We start from the raw sequence: 17,780 nt of genomic DNA, 5'->3' as shown, positions 1-17,780 counted from the left end.
TTCACTGAGAAATGAATCTTAGCTAATCAGGAGGCTGGGATCCAAGGATCCGTGTTCAAAGGCAGCCCAGGCAAGAAAGTCTGTGAGGAAGTGGTGTTGTGGCTCAAGCGGTAGAGTGCTTGCCTTGAGCTGAAGAGCGCAGGGACAGCACCAAAGCCCAGAGTTCAAGCCCCATGACCGACAAAAAAAAAAGTCTGTGAGACTCTTATTTCCAATCAGCCACCAAAAAGCCAAAAGTGGAGCTGTCGCTCAAGTAGTAGAATGCTAGCACAAAAACTCAGGGATAGCATTCAGGCTCCCAGTTCAAGCCCCAGAACCAGCCAAGACTTGTGTGCATGCAAACACACACACACACACACAAATAAATACAGGTGCCAATTAGTCTCCAATTAACCAGTGGAGGTGCAGCTCAATTATCAGAGCACTAGTTTTTTGCCAGTCCTGGGGCTTGATGGGCACTGTCCTTGAGTTTCGTGTTCAAGGCTAGGACTCTAGGTTGACCCATAGCATCACTTCCAGCTTTTTCTGAGTAGTTTATTAGAGATAAGAGTCTCATGGACTTTCCTGATCCAGGTGGCTTTGAACTGCCATCCTCAGATCTCAACCTCCTAAGTGGCTAGGATTAGGTGTGAGCCACCAGTGCCGGGCTCAGAGCACCAGTGCTGAGAGAAAAACCTAAGAGACCGTGTCCAGGCCCTAAATTCAAGTCCTAGTATCAACATAAATAAAATGTGAACATAAATGAATTTTGTGCTTAAGCTTGAATCCTAACCCCAAGATAGCTCATGATGCACATACAAACAGTCCAAAACCTAAAAGAAAAAAAAAAAAAAAAAAAAGCCTGAAACACAAATTACATCTGCTCAAAAGCATTTCCAGGAAGGGATATTCAACCAGTTACTCTCCAGCAGTGATCTTTTCAAAGTCAGAACTACAGGTGTGTGATTTGAAAATGGTGCATTTTGGAGTATATATATTGCCTAGAAATTTTACTAAAAGAATCACTCAAACCAGAAAAGAGAAGGAAGAAATCCCATGAATATATTTGCTTTTTAAAAGATGGTACTTATTAACCCCAAATAAATGAATTTCTAACAAAAGAATTTCAAGTCGAGTAAAAATGAAACAAAGAATTTCCAACTGTGTGTGTTAGGAGGGGGGTATTTGAAAAGTTCTTCCCCTACTCAAATTACATCAGAAGTACCTACAGTATTTAAAATAGCTACCATTTACTGAGAGCTAGCTACATCATTCTCTTTATCCAACACTATAAATTCTGAAGAAATAAAGTATATCTAAAATAATATTTTCATCCCCCACCCCCTTGGAGGCTGAAGTTCAGAGAAGTTAAACAGCTGGTCCAATATTGCATCAAGTAAATAGAGACAGAGTAAAATCCACTTCAGTCAAATTCCTAAATCCTGGAGGAGATGGGGAAAAACAAGTCGTTTAAGGATACAGGTGGACCTGTTGCAACAATGAGAAGTACAAGTTGTCATGTCAAAAAACGAGCTTTACAACGTTGGTGGGGGGGGGAGGATTGGGTTGGGGGGTATGGGGGAGGCTGGGAAGGGATGTGAAGGGTAAACAAAGGAGGAGGCTGCAATGCTTGATAAGAAATGTACGCATTATCCTGTCCATGTAATTGTAACCCCTCTGTACAGTATGTTCACAAAAAAAATTAAATTAAAAAAATTCCTAAATCCTTTGCTCTGTTTATAGCAACACAATTTCCCCTTCCCCACATTACTTGTGACTTTAGAAACTTGATCTACCTAATGCATTTTCTGTGAGTGTGAGCAATGTCAGAGTTAACATCTAAGTTACTCTTAGAAAAGAAACTTTAAGGGTCTGAATAACATAAAATATCACTATTGTTGGTGTGTGTGTGTACTAGAACTTAAACTCAGGGCCTTGCACTCTTCCAATTTCACTCAAGGCTGTTGCTCTGGCACATGAGCTATGAGCTACACCTCCTCTTCTGGCTTTTTTTCTTTTTGTCAGTCGTGGGACTTGAACTCTGGGCCTAGGCCCTGTCCCTCAGCTCTTCAGCTCAAGGAGAGGGCTCCATCACTAGAGCCACAGCACCACTTCCGGTTTTCTGGTGGATTATTGGAGATAAGAGTCTCACAGACTTTCCTGCCCAGGCTGGCTTTCAACCCCGATCCTCGGGTTTCAGCCTCCTGAGTAGCTAGGATTACAGGCGTAAGCCACCAGCGCCTGGCTCTTCTGGCTTTTTGATGGTTAACTGGATGTAAGAGTCTCTTGAATTTGTCTGCATCAGCTTGAAACAGCAATCCTCAGATCTTAGCCTCCAGAGTAGATAGAATTACAGGTGTGAGCCACCTGAGCCTGGCTAAGGCTAGGTTTCTTACAAGGCAATTCTCCAAAGCTCTGAACAGTGCCAGGCTCAGCAAAATTTGCATAAATACAAATCAGGTAGAATACAGTGGACTAGTTATGCTTCCCCTCTCCCTCATTAGGGAGAGATTTTATTATTCAAACGAAGATAGAAAACGGTCATCTTTTCTGGTGGAAAAGTTTTATTCAGTTCTGGAATGGATAGGAAAAAGGGGAGTAAGGGAGGGTAATAAAACAAACCTGAGATGAAGAAATTATAGAGGAGAGTTGGATCAGCTTCATTTATTGGAGGTAACTCTTACTGACTTTCCTTCCTGGGCTGGCTTTGAACCTCTGGTCTCAGCCTCTTCAGTAGTTAGCCTTAGCAGCGAGGAGTCCCCAGCGGCAGACACACAGTGCGGTCTTTGTCTAATTCTGGGGACGAAGGGGGATAAAGGTTGGAGAATGGGTGCTCCCGGAGGTGAAAGTGTCGGCACAAAAGCCACCCATTGACAAGGACAAAAGGAAAATTCAGGAACGCAGGGCGCCGCCTAACAGAGGTATTTACCTTTTTTCAAGGTGGGCAGTGCCGGCCTCGAAGAGCAAGTAATCTCCTGCCGTGGAGGAGCCTCGGGTTCAAACTGGCGGACGTTTACAGAGATTACAGGTGTTGGGGGAGCAGACATTTGGTAGCTCTAAGTGAGGAGCGTGTTGAGAAAATGTGCAGGACGTGAATCACAGACCTCCCAGAATAGGATGGTTTTCCCCAGACGAGGCGTTCGCTCGTAAAACCACACGGTCTAGTGATCTAGTCCGTGGGGCTCCAAAACAAGTCGCGGCGCCCGGGCAGTTTAAAGTCGAAAACTCCCTACAACCCCCGCAAAGTCTGCGTGTGCTGGGGGACGCGCGGGCCACCCTGGGATTTGTAGTCCCGGACGGGCTCCAAGTCCCATGATGCCGTGCGGCGGGTCGTCGCGCCTGCGCGGTGAGGGCGGCGGGCCGCGCAGAGTGAGAGGCTCTTTTGTTTGGCGGAGGGGAGGGCCGTCGGCCGGGCCTGCGGTACGCCTCTTCAGAGCGAGGGTCGACTGCGGACACCCGGCGTGTTGCTTTCTTGGGCACCACTTGCTCGTCCCATCCAGTACGACGCGCCAGTCGCGCGATACCGATTTCTCTCTGACACTTGGGCGCTGCTCTGAGGTGAAGAGCCCCTCCGGGCGGCGGGAGGGGGCGCGGCGCGACGCGGCGGCGGCGGCGGCGGCGGGAGCCCGGGGTGTGGGGCCGCGCGCGTTCTAGCGGTGGAGCCGGCAAGCGTGGAGCGCACCCGTGTGCGATGCCCAGACTTCCCTTCCCGCGCGGGCTTCTCCGCCTGGCGCCAAAGGCTTAGGCGGCAGCTGCGTGATGGATGGAGAGGGCGGGGCGGTGGATTCGGAGCCCGGGATGCGAGCCGCTCGGTGTGGAGAGAGCACTTGGCGGGGTCTTCCGGGCCTGGGGAATCCGACCTGATACTGCCTGGGTTGGGGAACGAACCCTGAGACTGTGAGGGGACAGCCTGGATGCTTGGGTGTGCTTGGCGGGGGCCGATTGCTGCTAGATCGGGGGTTGTGAGAAAAGGTAACCTGAGGCTTTGGGGTCCCGACGAGGTTGGAGGAAGACTTTTTCTCTTGCTGGGCTAAGGAAGAAGAAACTTGGGAGAGGGGACTGGGCGGCCGGGGCGTGTCAGGGGGGAAAGCGTTCCGGTGAATATAAGTCCGGGAAGGGAGAAAGATCAGGTAGTTGAGTTTCCCGGAAATTTAGGATTACGAGGTCCCGAAGGTACTCTGGTAGTGTGAGAGGGAAAATAAAAAGGGGGAGGGGCAAAAAATCGCCTTTGGTTCGTGAAGTGTTTGGCATAAGGAGGTTCTAATAGCTGTGACGCCGGGCTTCGGTGTCCTCAGCTACTCTGGAGGCTGAAATGTGAGGATCGCGGTTGGAAGCCAGCAGGGCAGGAAAGTCCTCGAGACTCCTACCTCCAAAGAAGCGCCTGGAAGCCGGAAGTGGAGCTGTGGGCTCAAAAGTGGTGGAGCGCTAACCTTTAGCACAGAACCTCACACACAGCACCTAGGCTCTGAGTTGTAGTCCAGGACACACACACACACACACGCACACACACGCACACACGCGCGCGCGGAAAAGGCTAAGCAAAAAATGAAATCCGCTTTGTTCCTTTTTGTTGTTGTTGGTTTTTCGTTTCGGGCTGCTCTCCAACTCCTGGACTCCAGCTACTCTCCCACCTTAGCCTCCTGAGAACTAGCACTACAGATTATACCTCTGTGCCAGGTTTCCAGGGTTTTGTTTTTGGGGTGTTTTTGGTTTTTGTTTTACTACCTTCATTCACTCCGTGGCCAAGTGCAACTATTGCTTCAGTTCAAAACGAGTTTCGTGTTCATGATTAGGATCGTTACTGGTTTCATAAAAGGTGGTGGCATTATAAAAATGCATAGATGACTTAACAGTTAAGTTTAAGGGCTGGGAAGGCGGCTCAGTGATAGAGTGCTTGCCTTGCATGCATGAGGCCTGGGTTCGATTCCTCAGTACCACATAAGCAAAAAGAAAGAAGCCAGAAGTGGCGCTGTGGCTCAAGTGGTAGAGCGCTAGCCTTAAGCTGAAGAGCTGAGGGACAGCGCCCAGGCCTAGAGTTCAGGCCCCATGACCGGATCTCCCCCGCCCCCCCCCAAAAAAAAAAAGAAAAGAACTTTATGAGATAAAATTTGTCTTGTATGTTTGTTTTCAAGGTAACCTTATTTAAAAATGAATAGGAAGTGAGCAATCCATTTTCAATGCTTCAGGAGAAAATTTATATAAAGATGAGTTATAATGGAATCTCTAGCATCTCAAAATGTATTAAGAATTCAGTCGGGCCCATACACTGGTGGCTCACACCTGTAATCTGAGGATGCCAGTCCTGGACTTGAACTCAGGGACAGGGCACTCCTTAAACTTTGGTGCTCAAGGCTAGCACTCTACCACTTGAGCCACAGTTTCACTTCTGGCTTTTTAGTGATTAATTGGAGGTAAGAGCCTCATGCATTTTCCTGCCCTGCTGGTTTCAGACTCAGCTTCCTGAGTAGCTAGGATTATAGGTCTGACCCACTGGCTCTCAGCCTATGTGACTCTTACCTCCAGTTAACCAACAACAACAAAAAGCTCAGGATACAGGCCCTGAGTTCAAGCCCAGGACACACATACACATGATGCATTTAGACAGTTTGTCTAAGATCTGTGATGTTTGGCAGGGTACGGCTATTACACTGATGTGTTTGCCTTAACCTCATTTTAAAATATATTTGCCTAGATATTAAGCATAGAAAAGGTTTGCAGCCTTCTGTTATTTTAGGCCTCATGAATATTTGTTCACACACACACATGTGTTACTGGGGGTTGAACTCAAGGCCTTAAACATCTGAAGCCCTATTTTCTGTTTTTAAAGTATCTTAGCCTGGGGATATACCTCAGTAGAGCACTTGCCTACTGCACAAAGCCCTGGGTTCAGCCTCTGGTACCCCAAAACAGAAACTCAGTTCTATATGTGTGTGCTGATGTGCTGGTACTGGGGTTTAAACTCAGAGCCCCATGCTCTTGCTTAGCTTTGTCCTTCAAGACTGACATACTGCTGCTCTATCACATGAGACACACACCTTCATTTCTTGCCCCTGCCCTTGAAACATGATCCTTGTGTCTCAGGCTCCTAGAGAACATGTGTGAACTACCTGATGTGTATGTGTGCACCCATGTACAGGTAGCTGCCTGCCTGCCTGCCTGTACTTATAGCTTTCAGCTTGGTGTTTGTTTTTAAGCAAGATTGAGATTTATGGCACAGATTGGCCTGGTACTCTAGATTCTCCTGCCTCTGCTTCCCAAGTGCCGAGATCACAGGTGTGTACTAACATACCTGGCTCTAGTCATTTTTATTTCACCTTAAACCTTAAAAGATTTACTTTAAGGCATCACTGTGTTCTGAGATTTCTCAAATTCCTGTGGCCTCTCAACTCAAAGCTATACAATTTCATCCTCTCAACAGATTAGACTAATTTCTGAATACATCACAAATAAACTCAAACTGTATTCACATATCAGTATTCTATCCTCAGAGCCTCTGGAATTCAGAAGCATGGATTTGCCTGCACTGGTGTCTCACCCCTATAATCCTAGCACCTCATGAGGCTGAGATCTGAGGATCACAGTTCAAAGCTAGCCCTGGCAGGAAAGTCCATAACATTCTTATCTCCAATCAACCACCAGAAAACTGGACGTGGAGCTGTGACTCCAAGTATTGGAGCTCTAACCTTAAGTAAAGAGCTCAGGGACAGTGGCCAGGCCAAGTTCAAGCCCTGTGACCAACAGTAAGCACATGGGGGGCTGGGAAAGTGGCTCAGTGGTAGAGTGCTTGCCTCCTATGCATGAGGTCCTGGGTTCAATTCCTCAGCACCAGAAAAAGCCAGAAGTATGCTGTGGCTCAAGTGGTAGAGCGCTAGCCTTGAGCTGAAGAATTCTGGGACAGCACCCAGGCCCAGAGTTCAAGCCCCACAACTGACTTAAAAAAAACACACACACACAGGTTTCTCTAAAGTTCAAATTCCTGTTAGGTGTGGAAGCACATTCCTAAGACAAGATTGAAGTTCAGGCATAATCGGTGCTAAATAGTGAAGCATTATCAAAAAACCATTGGCCAGGCGCCGGTGGCTCATGCCTGTAATCCTACCTACTCCGGAGGCTGAGATCTGAAGGATCAGAGTTCACGGCCAGCCTAGGCAGGAAATTCCGTGAGACCCTTATCTCCCATAAACCACTAGAAAACCGGAAGTGGCACTGTGGCTCAAGTGGTAGAGCACTCACCTCGAGCTGAAGAGCGGAGGGATAGCGCCTAAGCCCAGAGTTCAAGTCCCACAACCGACCAAAAAGAGAGAGTCTGCTCACTGTGGATGTGGCACAGGTTGTTGTTTTCTGCTCAAATTTTTTCATCTGCTTCACAAACAACCACAGATGACAGACTAAAAGCCCGTTAGAAACATGACTACCACCAGAATATACTATTACACTACCCATGCCTTCACTTGCTTTTTGAAAACTGGCATGCTGCCAGTTTTTCCACTTGTTTTCTGTTGAGGGTTTATGGATTAGATTCATCTTGCTGGTCGTTCCTTAAAAATCTGGCAGTTTTGGATTTCTGTGTCCCCTGATTATCTGAGTCTGAAACAACCCTTTTGCCCATGTAGCATTCATGAACTTGCACAGAACCTAGAGTTACTTTTAATTGAGTGTCCAAGTAAAACTAGAAGCACAGTGTGAGAGAGAAATAGTCTAAAATAGTTGAAACCAAATGTTGGATGTTACACTGTTGGATGTTGGACCTTTGGTTTTTAAGGAGATGGAGAGGCCTTACAAAAATTTTTACCTTAGGGCTGGAAAGGTGGCTCAGTGGTAGAACGCTTGCCTTGCATGCATGAGGCCCTGAGTTCGATTCCACAGCACCACATAAGCAAAAAAAGCCGGAAGTGGTGCTGTGGCTTAAGTGGTATAGCGCTAGCCTTGAGCTGAAGATCTGAGGGACAACACCCAAGCCGAGTTCAGGCCCACGATCGACAAAAAAAGAAAAATTTACCTTAATCTCTTTCCTATTCCAGCCCAAACTTGTTTATAATGGTGCTTTATTTGTTTATTTATTATTATTATTATTGGTCTTGTCAGTTGTAGGGCTTGAAACTCAGGGCCTAGGCACTGTCCCGGAACTTTTTTAACTCAAAGATAGCGTTCTACCACTTTGAGCCACAGTTGTACTCTGGTTTATAAATAGTTAATTGGAGATGAGTTTCACAGACTTTCCTGCCCAGGGTGGCTTCAAACCTAACTGTGTGGTCTTAAGTGACTATTTAAATCTAGTATCTGTGGCAGAGAGAACAACTGAATGTTTCTCAAAGGATAATTTTGTTTGTTTTAGTCAGTCATGGGGCTTGAACTCAGGGCTTGGAGGCTGTCCAGATTACCCTTTAAATAGCCAGCAAAAAAACGACTGAAGGTATGGTTCAAATAGTAGTAGAGCATAGGCTAACAAGCTCGAGGCTACCTTCAAACCCCTGTACTGTGTTGTGTCCCCACACACACCCAGAAAAAGAAAGTTTGCCCAAATAATACAGAGATCCTATAGAAATTAACAGTACAAAAAAGCTGGTTGCTGGTGGCTCATGCTTGTAATCCTAGCTACTCAGGAGGCTAAGATCTGAGGACCACAGTGAAGTCAACCTAAGCAGAAACGGCTGTGAGACTCTTTATCTCCAATTAACCACCATAAGACCAGAAGTGACACTATGGCTCAAGTGGTAGATTGCTCTCCTTGAGCTGAAGAGCTCAGGGACAGTGCCCAGGCCCAGAGTTCAGGCCCCAGGACCAACAACAACAACAAAAAAGACACCAGAAAACAAGTAGAAAAGTAACTACAAACCAGAAAAGGCTAAAAATTAAGCAGACTGAGTTAGGAAAAGCCAAGGATATACAAGCCAGTTTATGTCCCAGCACTCCAGAAAGGTCACTAGTTCCAGTAGAGATGTGGGTAGGATTTAAAATGCAAGGATTAAATGGAAAATTGAAAAATAACTCAGTTCCAATAACTTCTATTATGGCATATTGTTATGAGTGCCACATTCTGTACTTTTCTATTGTACCTAATTTATAAACTAAACTATCATGTGTACATAGCTTATATATACATACATATATATAAAATTCAGAGAGGTGGTGTTTATTTCTTTTTCTTTCTCTTTTTTGTCTGAGGCCCAGTCTTGAACTGGATATCTGTTGCTTGCTTTGGCTCATTGACTGGTGCTCTATGACCTGAGCCATGTCTCCAACCCAGAGAGATTATATTTATAAAACTACTTTTCCCAAGAATAATGGGAATGCCAGTTTTACCCCCAAATTGGGATTGTCATAAACTAATGAAGAATAGTAGCATCTTTTTCCTTGCTTTAGGTTATCTGCCATATTCTTACATCTTCCTGGACACCTGTGATCCATCCATTTCATTGCCTGTGGGTTTTATTTTTTATTGATATCTTGCAGCATTATCTACTCACACAAATGAGTAATTAATAAGGCTTTAAGAAGTTAAGAGTTGGGCTGAGAGTGTGGCTTAGTGGTAGAGTGCTTGCCTAGCATGCATGAAACCCTGGGTTCAATTCCTCAGTAACCACATACATAGAAAAAGCCAAAAGTGATGCTGTGGCTCAAGTGGTAGAGTGCTAGCCGTGTGCTGAAGAGCTGAGGGACAGCGCCCAGGCCCAGAGTTCAGGCCCCATGACGGGCAAAAAAGGAAAAAATTTATAGAGCTGGAGGAGTGGCTCAAGTAGTAGAGTGCCGACCTCACAAGCATGAGGCCCTGACGTAAACTCCAGTACTACTCTTCCAGAAGAAATAGAGTTATAGAAAACTAAACTCTTATTTATGGTGTTAGCTACTAGGGACTGAAGCAAGTGTCTCATACATTCTAGGGAAGTGTTCTGCCACTTAGCTACAGCCCAGTGGTATACTTAGAACCTAGAGCTTGCTAGCTTGCTTGCTTGGCAATTACTTTACCACTTGAGTCACACCTTTAGTCCTGCTTTTTTTACTGCTTATTTTTGGAGAACAGTCTTGTAGATGTTTCTGCCCAGATTGGCCTCAAAACATGATGCTCTGGAACTCAGCCTGGCACAAGCCACCAACTAAGATTACAGCCATGAGCTACCAGTACATGGCTCTAATAACTTCTTTTTTTAAAAATAAACTCAGATTCTTTTGGTTATAGCAACCTCTCTTCCTCACTTTTTCCCAAATTATTGCAGTATTCCAATTTAGAGGATTTTGTGGTCATTTTAATTGGGTGTGTGGGTGTGTGGGTGGCTTGGGCTTGAACTCTAGACATCCTGTTCTCATTTGGCTCTTTTGCTCATAGCCAGCACTCTACTATATCTGTACTTTCAGCTTTTTGATGGTTAGTTGATGGTAAGAATTCCTGAGATTTGTCTGCCCTTGCTGGCTTTGAACTTCAGTCCGCAGATCCCAGCCTCCTAAGCAGCTAAGATTATAAGTATGAGCCATTGGAACCTGGCTTTTTTATTAGTATATATTATTTATGTAAAGGGGCTTCATTATGATATTTCCAAACACTCATGTATTTTGTATGAATTTTCCTACTTTATCCTCCCCCCCTCCTCCCCGCCTTTTTTGACAATACTGAGGATTGAACTCAGAGCCTCAAGCTTGGTAGGCAGGCACACTGTCACTGAACCATACTTCTAGCCCTTTTTTGTGATGGTTATTTTTGACATAGGGTCTCACTTCCTGCATGGATGTGTACATGGGTTTTTATCTGCCTATTTTAGGCTTCCCATTGTAGCTTAGATAACAGTCATGCCCCTCTGTATCCAGCTATAGGTTGAAAAGAGTCTGTTAAGCTTTTCTGGTTCAGTGGGGCCTCAGACTGCAATCTTCCTAATCTCAACCTCCCGAGTACCTAGCATTACAAGTGTGAGCCACTAGCACCTGGCTCCCTCTCTTTAAGACAACTTACATAGGCTTCATTATTCTGTTTTCATAAGTGCATATCAAGTACTTGGGTCATGTTTAGCCTTTCCTTTCACCCCCCTGATGCCCTTTGTAATGCTTTTTATCATTTTAGCGGCGTCACCCTTTACACCAGAAAGCTGGCGGGCACTATGGGAAAAAAGCAAAACAAGAAGAAAGTGGAGGAGGTACTAGAAGAGGAGGAAGAGGAATATGTGGTGGAAAAAGTTCTTGACCGTCGAGTTGTAAAGGGCAAAGTGGAATACCTTCTAAAGTGGAAGGGTTTCTCAGAGTAAGTTTCATTAAGTCACTATCTGGAATCTTTTTTTTTTTTTTTTTTTTTTTTTTTGCCAGTCCTGGGGCTTGAACTCAGGGCCTGGGCACTGTCCCTGAGCTTCTTTTACTCCAGGCTAGCACTCTACCACTTCTGCCACAGTACCACTTCCAGCTTTTTCTGTGCATGTGGTACTGAGGAATTGAACCCAGGGCTTCATGCCTGGTAGGCAAGCACTCTACCACTAAGCCACATTCCCAGCCCCCACACCTTATAACGTGCTGCCTCAGTTCTGATGGATAGTTGGACACCGTCTGGCCTCCACGTCTTTATAGTCTGATAAGGAGGGGGTGCATGCACAGTGTTACAATGCTGGATGCTAGTGATTCTGAGGAACAAGGTGTGTGTTCGTGTGTGTATACCAGTATATGTCTGCAAAGAAAAGTAATCTTTCCTTGAAAGAGGCAAGTTTCTAAGTTTTCCATATGTAATAAATTTCAACCTTCCCAAGTTCTTGGTCTTAGACAAGAATCTAGCTATTCATTAACTCCTCATGTCTTCCTGTGCTCCCGCTAAGTGCAAGTGTGACTTGCTGTGCCTTCTGGTTTCAGTGAGGACAATACATGGGAGCCAGAAGAGAACCTGGATTGTCCCGACCTCATTGCTGAGTTTCTACAGTCACAGAAAACAGCACATGAGACAGACAAATCAGAGGGGGGCAAGCGTAAAGCTGATTCTGATTCTGAAGATAAGGGAGAGGAAAGCAAACCAAAGAAGAAGAAAGAAGAGGTAAGACGAAATATTTTCACTAGCCCAAAATTCATGTCTTGTTGAGCACAAGGCCAAGCCATTTAAGCAACTTCCTTCTGCCTCCTCTTGAATTTCTGTGGCCATCTGTTAGTCCTTCTGAATTCTGAGATAAGCTGATGGTAAAAGGATTTGGAGGCTTACTACTCTTGTGAAAGCCCCAGAATCTATTTTTTGTCCATGGTATAAGACTCATACTGTGTAACACTCATTGGAGTCAGACATATATAGAAAGTGTCATTTTGTGTAAATAGCATTCAGTGTTTTTCAATAAAGAATTATTATAGTACTGCTCGGGAGGCAGAGATCTGAGGATCATATTTTGGAGTTAGCCCGAGGCATAAGAATCCCAAAGATGCTTATTTCCAATTAACCAACAGATCTGAGTTCAAGACCCAGTACTGGCATTAAAAAAAACCCCACAGGTGGCTCTTTGTGACTTATTCAATACCTTAATTTGTCTTTTGAGGATGAAGAAACAGTTGTAAACATTTGTTTTACTTGGGATGTGTGTTCCTTCTCACGTATGGGAGGACTTCATGCGCTTCAGACCTTGATGGAATGAATACTCGCTCCAAAGGATTCTAAAAGGCCTGGTGTTTGAAGTCAACATGTTAGTAAAATACTGACAAAAAGAGCTTGAGATTACTTTAATCAGATGCACAGGACTAACTTCATTCTGGGTAACAATCCCATAGAGATAAAACTGTTCTGCTCATCTGGTTTTTACAGTCAGAAAAGCCACGAGGCTTTGCCCGGGGTTTGGAGCCGGAGCGGATTATTGGAGCTACAGACTCCAGCGGAGAGCTCATGTTCCTGATGAAATGGTGAGTCTGCCAGTGGCTCTGTGTGGTTTTTTCCTTCTTCCCATCTGTTCCATGCCAGAGGAAAAGAGCTGGATCTTCGAAATTCCAGTCGCCCAGGTGTGAAATCTTTAAGATGGCATAGTCCTTCGATAGTGACCCTCAGCCTGACTGCCAACCTGGACTCATGAGTTACAGGTAGGGGCATTTAGGATTCTCAGATCTTTGCCCTTTTTGGTTTTGGTTTTGGTTTTTGTCTTTTTAGGAGGTGGGAGAAAATCTAGAGTGAAGAGGGTATGGGGAAGAGTCACATTTCAGTCTGAAAGTAAAGGGGAAAAAAAAACACTTGAAATGTGATTGGTCTGACCTTCCCTTCTGCCACCTCCTTAATAGAGATCTGGCTGACCGTAGGATCCAGATATTCAGTTAAAGGTTCAGATTAAGAGAGGATTTGTAATACTTCCTTTGTAGATTCAGAATCAGTTTCAGAATCAGCCAGCAGGGGTCAGCAAGGCCCCTTCACTATTATTGAACATAAAGTAAACCTACTTTTTTTCCATGATACTCAGGATAGTAGTACAGGCATGTGTCACAAACCAAAAGAAATGTGTAACATAACTGTATGTGCAATACATTTCTGTGACTGGAAGCACAGTGGGTATGTTTATACCACTATCACCACAACATGAGTGATTGTACCGCCATGTCACTAGAGTGGTAGCTTTTCAGCTCCACTGTAATCCTTTGAGGTCACCGTCAAACATTGCTATGTTGCCCATGACAGCACTCTAACTTTAATGAAGACAGTTCTTGTGGAACCTTAAGACTTATAATTAACTTAAAATTTTCTATAACTTCCTTATTCTCTGCCCAAAAAGAACTCTTTTTCTTGGGAATTGAAAATGCTTTTGCTGTAGGGCACCAGTGGCTCATGTCTGTAATCCTAGCTACTCAGGAGGCTGAGATCTGAGGATCACAGTTCAAGGCCAGCCCAGGCAGGAAAGTCCATGAGACTTATCTCCAACTGCTGGAAGTGGCGCTATAGCTCAAGTGGTAGACTTCTCGCCTTGAGCTGAAAGCACGCAGGCCCAGAGTTCAAGCCCTACGACCAACAAAAAAAATAAAATGCTTTTGCCAAACTTTTTCTCCAAAATGGGCCTCCACCAGTGTCCTTAAAATATAAAGCTCTAGGGCTGGGAAGGTGGCTCAGTGGTAGAGCGCTTGCCTTGCATGCCTGAGACCCTGGATTCCTCAGCACCACATAAGCAAAAAGAAAAAAAAAATGAAAAAAAATATAAAGCTCTAACTTTAAACTTCATAGTAGGATTTACTAAGTACAGCTAATGTGCACTTCCTCTATTTGTAACCACTTTGAGTTACAGTGGTATCTTTTTATTACTGTACTTAACATTTCATTAGCTAGGCACTGGTGGCTCATGCCTGTGACTGGAGGATCCTGATTTGAGGCCAGCCTAGGGAGAAAAGTAAGATTGTATTCTTTCCTTTGGTTAACTACCACAAGTTAGACTGGATTTTGATTATAAAAACCAAGTCTTCCATTTTTTTCTCTTTATTTTTTCTGATACTGGGGTTTGCACTCAGAGCCTCAAACTTAGCCAGCAAACACTTTACCACCCAGCCCGTTTTTTGCCTGAGGATAATCTTGTACAATCCACCTACCTATGGCCTCCTATAGCTGGGATTGCAGGCACATACCATTTCAGACTAATTGGTTGATTTGGCGTCTCAGTAACTTGACCTAGGTTGGCCTGAAGCTACATAATCCTGAACTTCGCCTCCTGAGAGTAGCTGGGAGTAGAAGAGGCATGTATGGCCATGTCTGGCCCATTAAAAAATTATTTCTCTGTGTCTGGAAGAAGAGTTCAATGGTAGAGCATTTGTCTAGCATATACAAAACCCTAGATTCCATCACATACACACATAATAAAAGTATTTTGTTTCCTGGAGAGTAGAGATACCTGATTGTTTCTGAAAGTAGTAAATATTCCTCTCAGCATGCCTCAGATTACTCAGACTGATACAGTCCACGGTCCATTTTCCTCCCTTTCTCTTGGTTTGCTACTCACAAATACAACTTTACCAGCTTTATTCTACAGTTCCTTTTACGATTCTGGAGATTTGGGGTGGTACCTTGTTGGTGATATATCTGCTTCCTGTCCTATTTTAATGCTTCCATCCAAGATACCCCCCAATGATCCTAGGGTTTTACTCCTGGTTCCCTTAGAATGTATGGCTTTCAGATTTTGAGAACATTTTAATTGGGGAAATATATAGAGAATTATGGAACAACCATCTTCTATCTCCTCATTGAAGAACCATTTCAAAATATGGGAATTGTGTGAAGATGACATTTGATGGTGTCAAGCAGCATAATTTTGAGTAACCAAGAAAGTGCAGATCGATATTGAGCCCTACAAAGTACAGGTAGCTCTGTGAACAGTCGGCTGGAATACTGCTTTTGGAAGAGTGGGTGCTCCTCTTCTTGGGATTCTAGAGAATCGAGTTTTTTTGGTTTTGCCTTTCTGAGAATCCACTGAATTTTTCTACAAGGGAGGATTTCTGAGGATGTCACTTGTCTGAAAAGTGGCAGTAAGTGCCACATGGGCTGTGTTTTCACATTCCCTAGCTTGTTTCTTGGGTGATCCAAGTTAAAAGCAGCAGCAGCAGCAGCAGCAGCTCTCAAAGTCTCTCTGTGCTTTATTCTGCAGGAAAAACTCTGATGAGGCTGATCTAGTCCCTGCCAAGGAAGCTAATGTCAAGTGCCCACAGGTTGTCATATCCTTCTATGAGGAAAGGTTGACGTGGCATTCCTACCCCTCAGAGGATGACGACAAAAAAGACGACAAGAATTAACTCTCCAGAGTAGCAGCCCCTGTCACCTCTGACTGTGGGTTTGAAATGGGGAGGAAGGAGTTCTCCTTGTCTTGACACCATAAGGTGGCTTGAGAAGATGTCCTTTGAAGAGCCAGTATCGTTTCTATGCCCTGCAGCAGCCCAAGTGCTTTAAAGCCGTTCCACGCTATATAGTTTGCACACCCATCCCAGTGGAGGGGGAAGGGTTAAGTGTTTCAAGGCAACCCACTCTGCATTTTGCTGAGAAAGGCAAAGGGCCTTCTATGAAGGACAGGACTTGCAGAAGTGGGTGTGTGGGAGAGCAAAAAGATACTGTTGATCTTCAAAGAGCATCTCCACAACCCACAGCCTTCTTCCCAATAGTGTTAACTGCATTTTTACAGCGTAGCATGTGTGTAGTTTTGGCTATTATTGGTGTATTATTTGGGATTGGGAGGGGTGGGCTGGGAGGAGGGGAGATGAAGATAGGATCATTTTGATTTAAATTTGGGGCTTGATTGGGGAAATGGTAAAACAATGGAGAGAACACCTAATGATTTGGTTCCATGTTCAGAATATTTTACCTTTTCAAAAAAAAATAACATAGACACCATAATAGGGACTGTGTAGAGACTGCTGAAAAGCTGTGAATGAGATGTTCCCTGACTCGGCTTCATGCTGCCTATGAGGCTAAGCCAGTTCCTAAATTACCAAAGCTGCCACTGTGGAGAGGGCAACAAATTGAGGTGGGGGGAGGGAGGGGGCGCAAGGGGGGGGTCCTTTATTGGAGAGTATACACAGGCAGACCATTCTGTCTTCAAGGTGCTAAATCTTGAAATTAGAAAAGGATCCCTCTTCTTTTTTTTTTTTTTTTTTTTCTTCCAATTATGTTTTCAATTTGTCCACTTAAGCCACTGGCTTGAATTGTTTGTGGAGGGCTGAGGGAGTGTAGGAGATAGAAGAGCCTCATGCTCTTACTTGTGATCTGTTTTTTGATCTTTGAACTCTGAGACCATTAGTGTCAGGGTTCAGTCACAGCACAAATTTCATTGAGTCGCTCCAAGGGTTAATTATTCCAAAAGCTCTGGTCTCAGGAGATTAACCTTTCATACTAGGGCAGTGCTTTCCTCAAAAAGTACAAAAAAAAAAAAAAGTACAAAACAATCGTAAGATTTAACAGCTACCCAAAAGTATCCTTTTGTCTTTTTTTTTGTGTGTGTGTGTCCCCCCCACTGAGACAAGGTCTTCATATATAGCTTAGGCTGACCTTGAACTCTCAATCTTCCTGCCTCGGCCTTCCAAATGCTGGGATTATAGGCATATAATACCACCATGTCCAGCTAAAATTGCTCTATGGATTCTTGACATTAAGACCTACATCTACATTGTAAAATCTTTTTAGGCATGTGTTAGACATCTGTGAAACTTTTGTTTAACTGTACACTTCATACCATACTGTCAGTTTTTGTCTTAATAAAACTATAGATTTATAATCCCTGGTTTCTTGTCTTTTTTTTTTTTAATAGTATGTTGCTATGTTGTCTGGGCTGGCTTGAAATGTTGATCCTCCTGTCTCAGCCTCCTCAGGACTGGGGTTAAAAAAATACAAATAGGCACAACACATCTTAAGTAAGCTTTGGGAAATGTTCAGAGAACATTTCTTCAGGCAGTGCAAAAATGTGTTTATTGGATATCTTCCATGAAATTACAGAATACTGTAAACCTCTGGCCCAGGAGTTGCATATGAATTATTTACTACCTTAGTTACTATTAGGAAAGGAGAGCTGATTAATATAGATGAAGTGTCAATACTCAGGCTGGGAAGGTGGCTCAGTGGTAGAGTGCTTGCCTTGCATGCATGAGGCCCTGGGTTCAATTCCTCAGCACCACATAAGCAAAAAGAAAAGCCGGAAGTGGTGTTGTGGTTCCAGTGGTAAAGCGCTAGCCTTGAGCTGAAGAGCTGAGGGACAGCGCCCAGGCCCAGAGTTCAGGCCCCACAACTGACCAAAAAAAAAAAGAAGTGTCAGATACTGACAGCCAATCAAAATCTTGCTCCTCCAGTCTTTAGTTGGGTTTCTGTTTAGGGTTTTTAGGGGATAATATAATCAGAAACTTTCGGCAGGTACCTG

General features: G+C 44.4%; 1 protein-coding gene across 3 annotated transcripts; it reads left to right on the top strand.

The window, feature by feature from the left end:
* Window positions 1-2,552: 2,552 nt before the first annotated feature.
* Window positions 2,553-17,138, top strand: Cbx1 (chromobox 1). Of its 3 annotated transcripts, XM_070028247.1 has the most exons (6): window positions 2,575-2,652; window positions 2,920-3,007; window positions 11,030-11,206; window positions 11,800-11,977; window positions 12,728-12,822; window positions 15,528-17,138. In XM_070028247.1, exons 3-6 carry the CDS (start codon window positions 11,067-11,069, stop codon window positions 15,670-15,672), a joined length of 558 nt encoding a protein of 185 aa, XP_069884348.1. In that variant the 5' UTR covers window positions 2,575-2,652; window positions 2,920-3,007; window positions 11,030-11,066; the 3' UTR covers window positions 15,673-17,138. The 3 variants fall into 3 exon arrangements, with proteins under 3 accessions (XP_069884347.1, XP_069884348.1, XP_069884346.1); XM_070028246.1 differs by lacking the exon at window positions 2,920-3,007 and having other exon boundaries at window positions 2,553-2,652; XM_070028245.1 differs by lacking the exons at window positions 2,575-2,652; window positions 2,920-3,007 and adding an exon at window positions 3,337-3,537.
* The last annotated feature ends 642 nt before the right edge of the window (window positions 17,139-17,780 follow it).

The sequence above is a fragment of the Dipodomys merriami genome, unplaced genomic scaffold, assembly GCF_024711535.1.
Source record: "Dipodomys merriami isolate MVZ:Mamm:240054 unplaced genomic scaffold, mDipMer1.0.p SCAF_19, whole genome shotgun sequence".
NCBI lineage: Eukaryota > Metazoa > Chordata > Mammalia > Rodentia > Heteromyidae > Dipodomys > Dipodomys merriami.
This window is presented reverse-complemented; position numbering and strand designations above follow the sequence as displayed.

What these genes read in the sequence shown, in the direction of transcription:
- Cbx1 (XM_070028246.1), top strand. Translation starts at nt 11,067, where the DNA reads ATGGGAAAAAAGCAAAACAAGAAGAAAGTGGAGGAGGTACTAGAAGAG. An exon ending in AAGTGGAAGGGTTTCTCAGA is followed by an intron (nt 11,207 to 11,799) that starts GTAAGTTTCATT and finishes TTCTGGTTTCAG; the next exon opens with TGAGGACAATACATGGGAGC. An exon ending in CAAAGAAGAAGAAAGAAGAG is followed by an intron (nt 11,978 to 12,727) that starts GTAAGACGAAAT and finishes TGGTTTTTACAG; the next exon opens with TCAGAAAAGCCACGAGGCTT.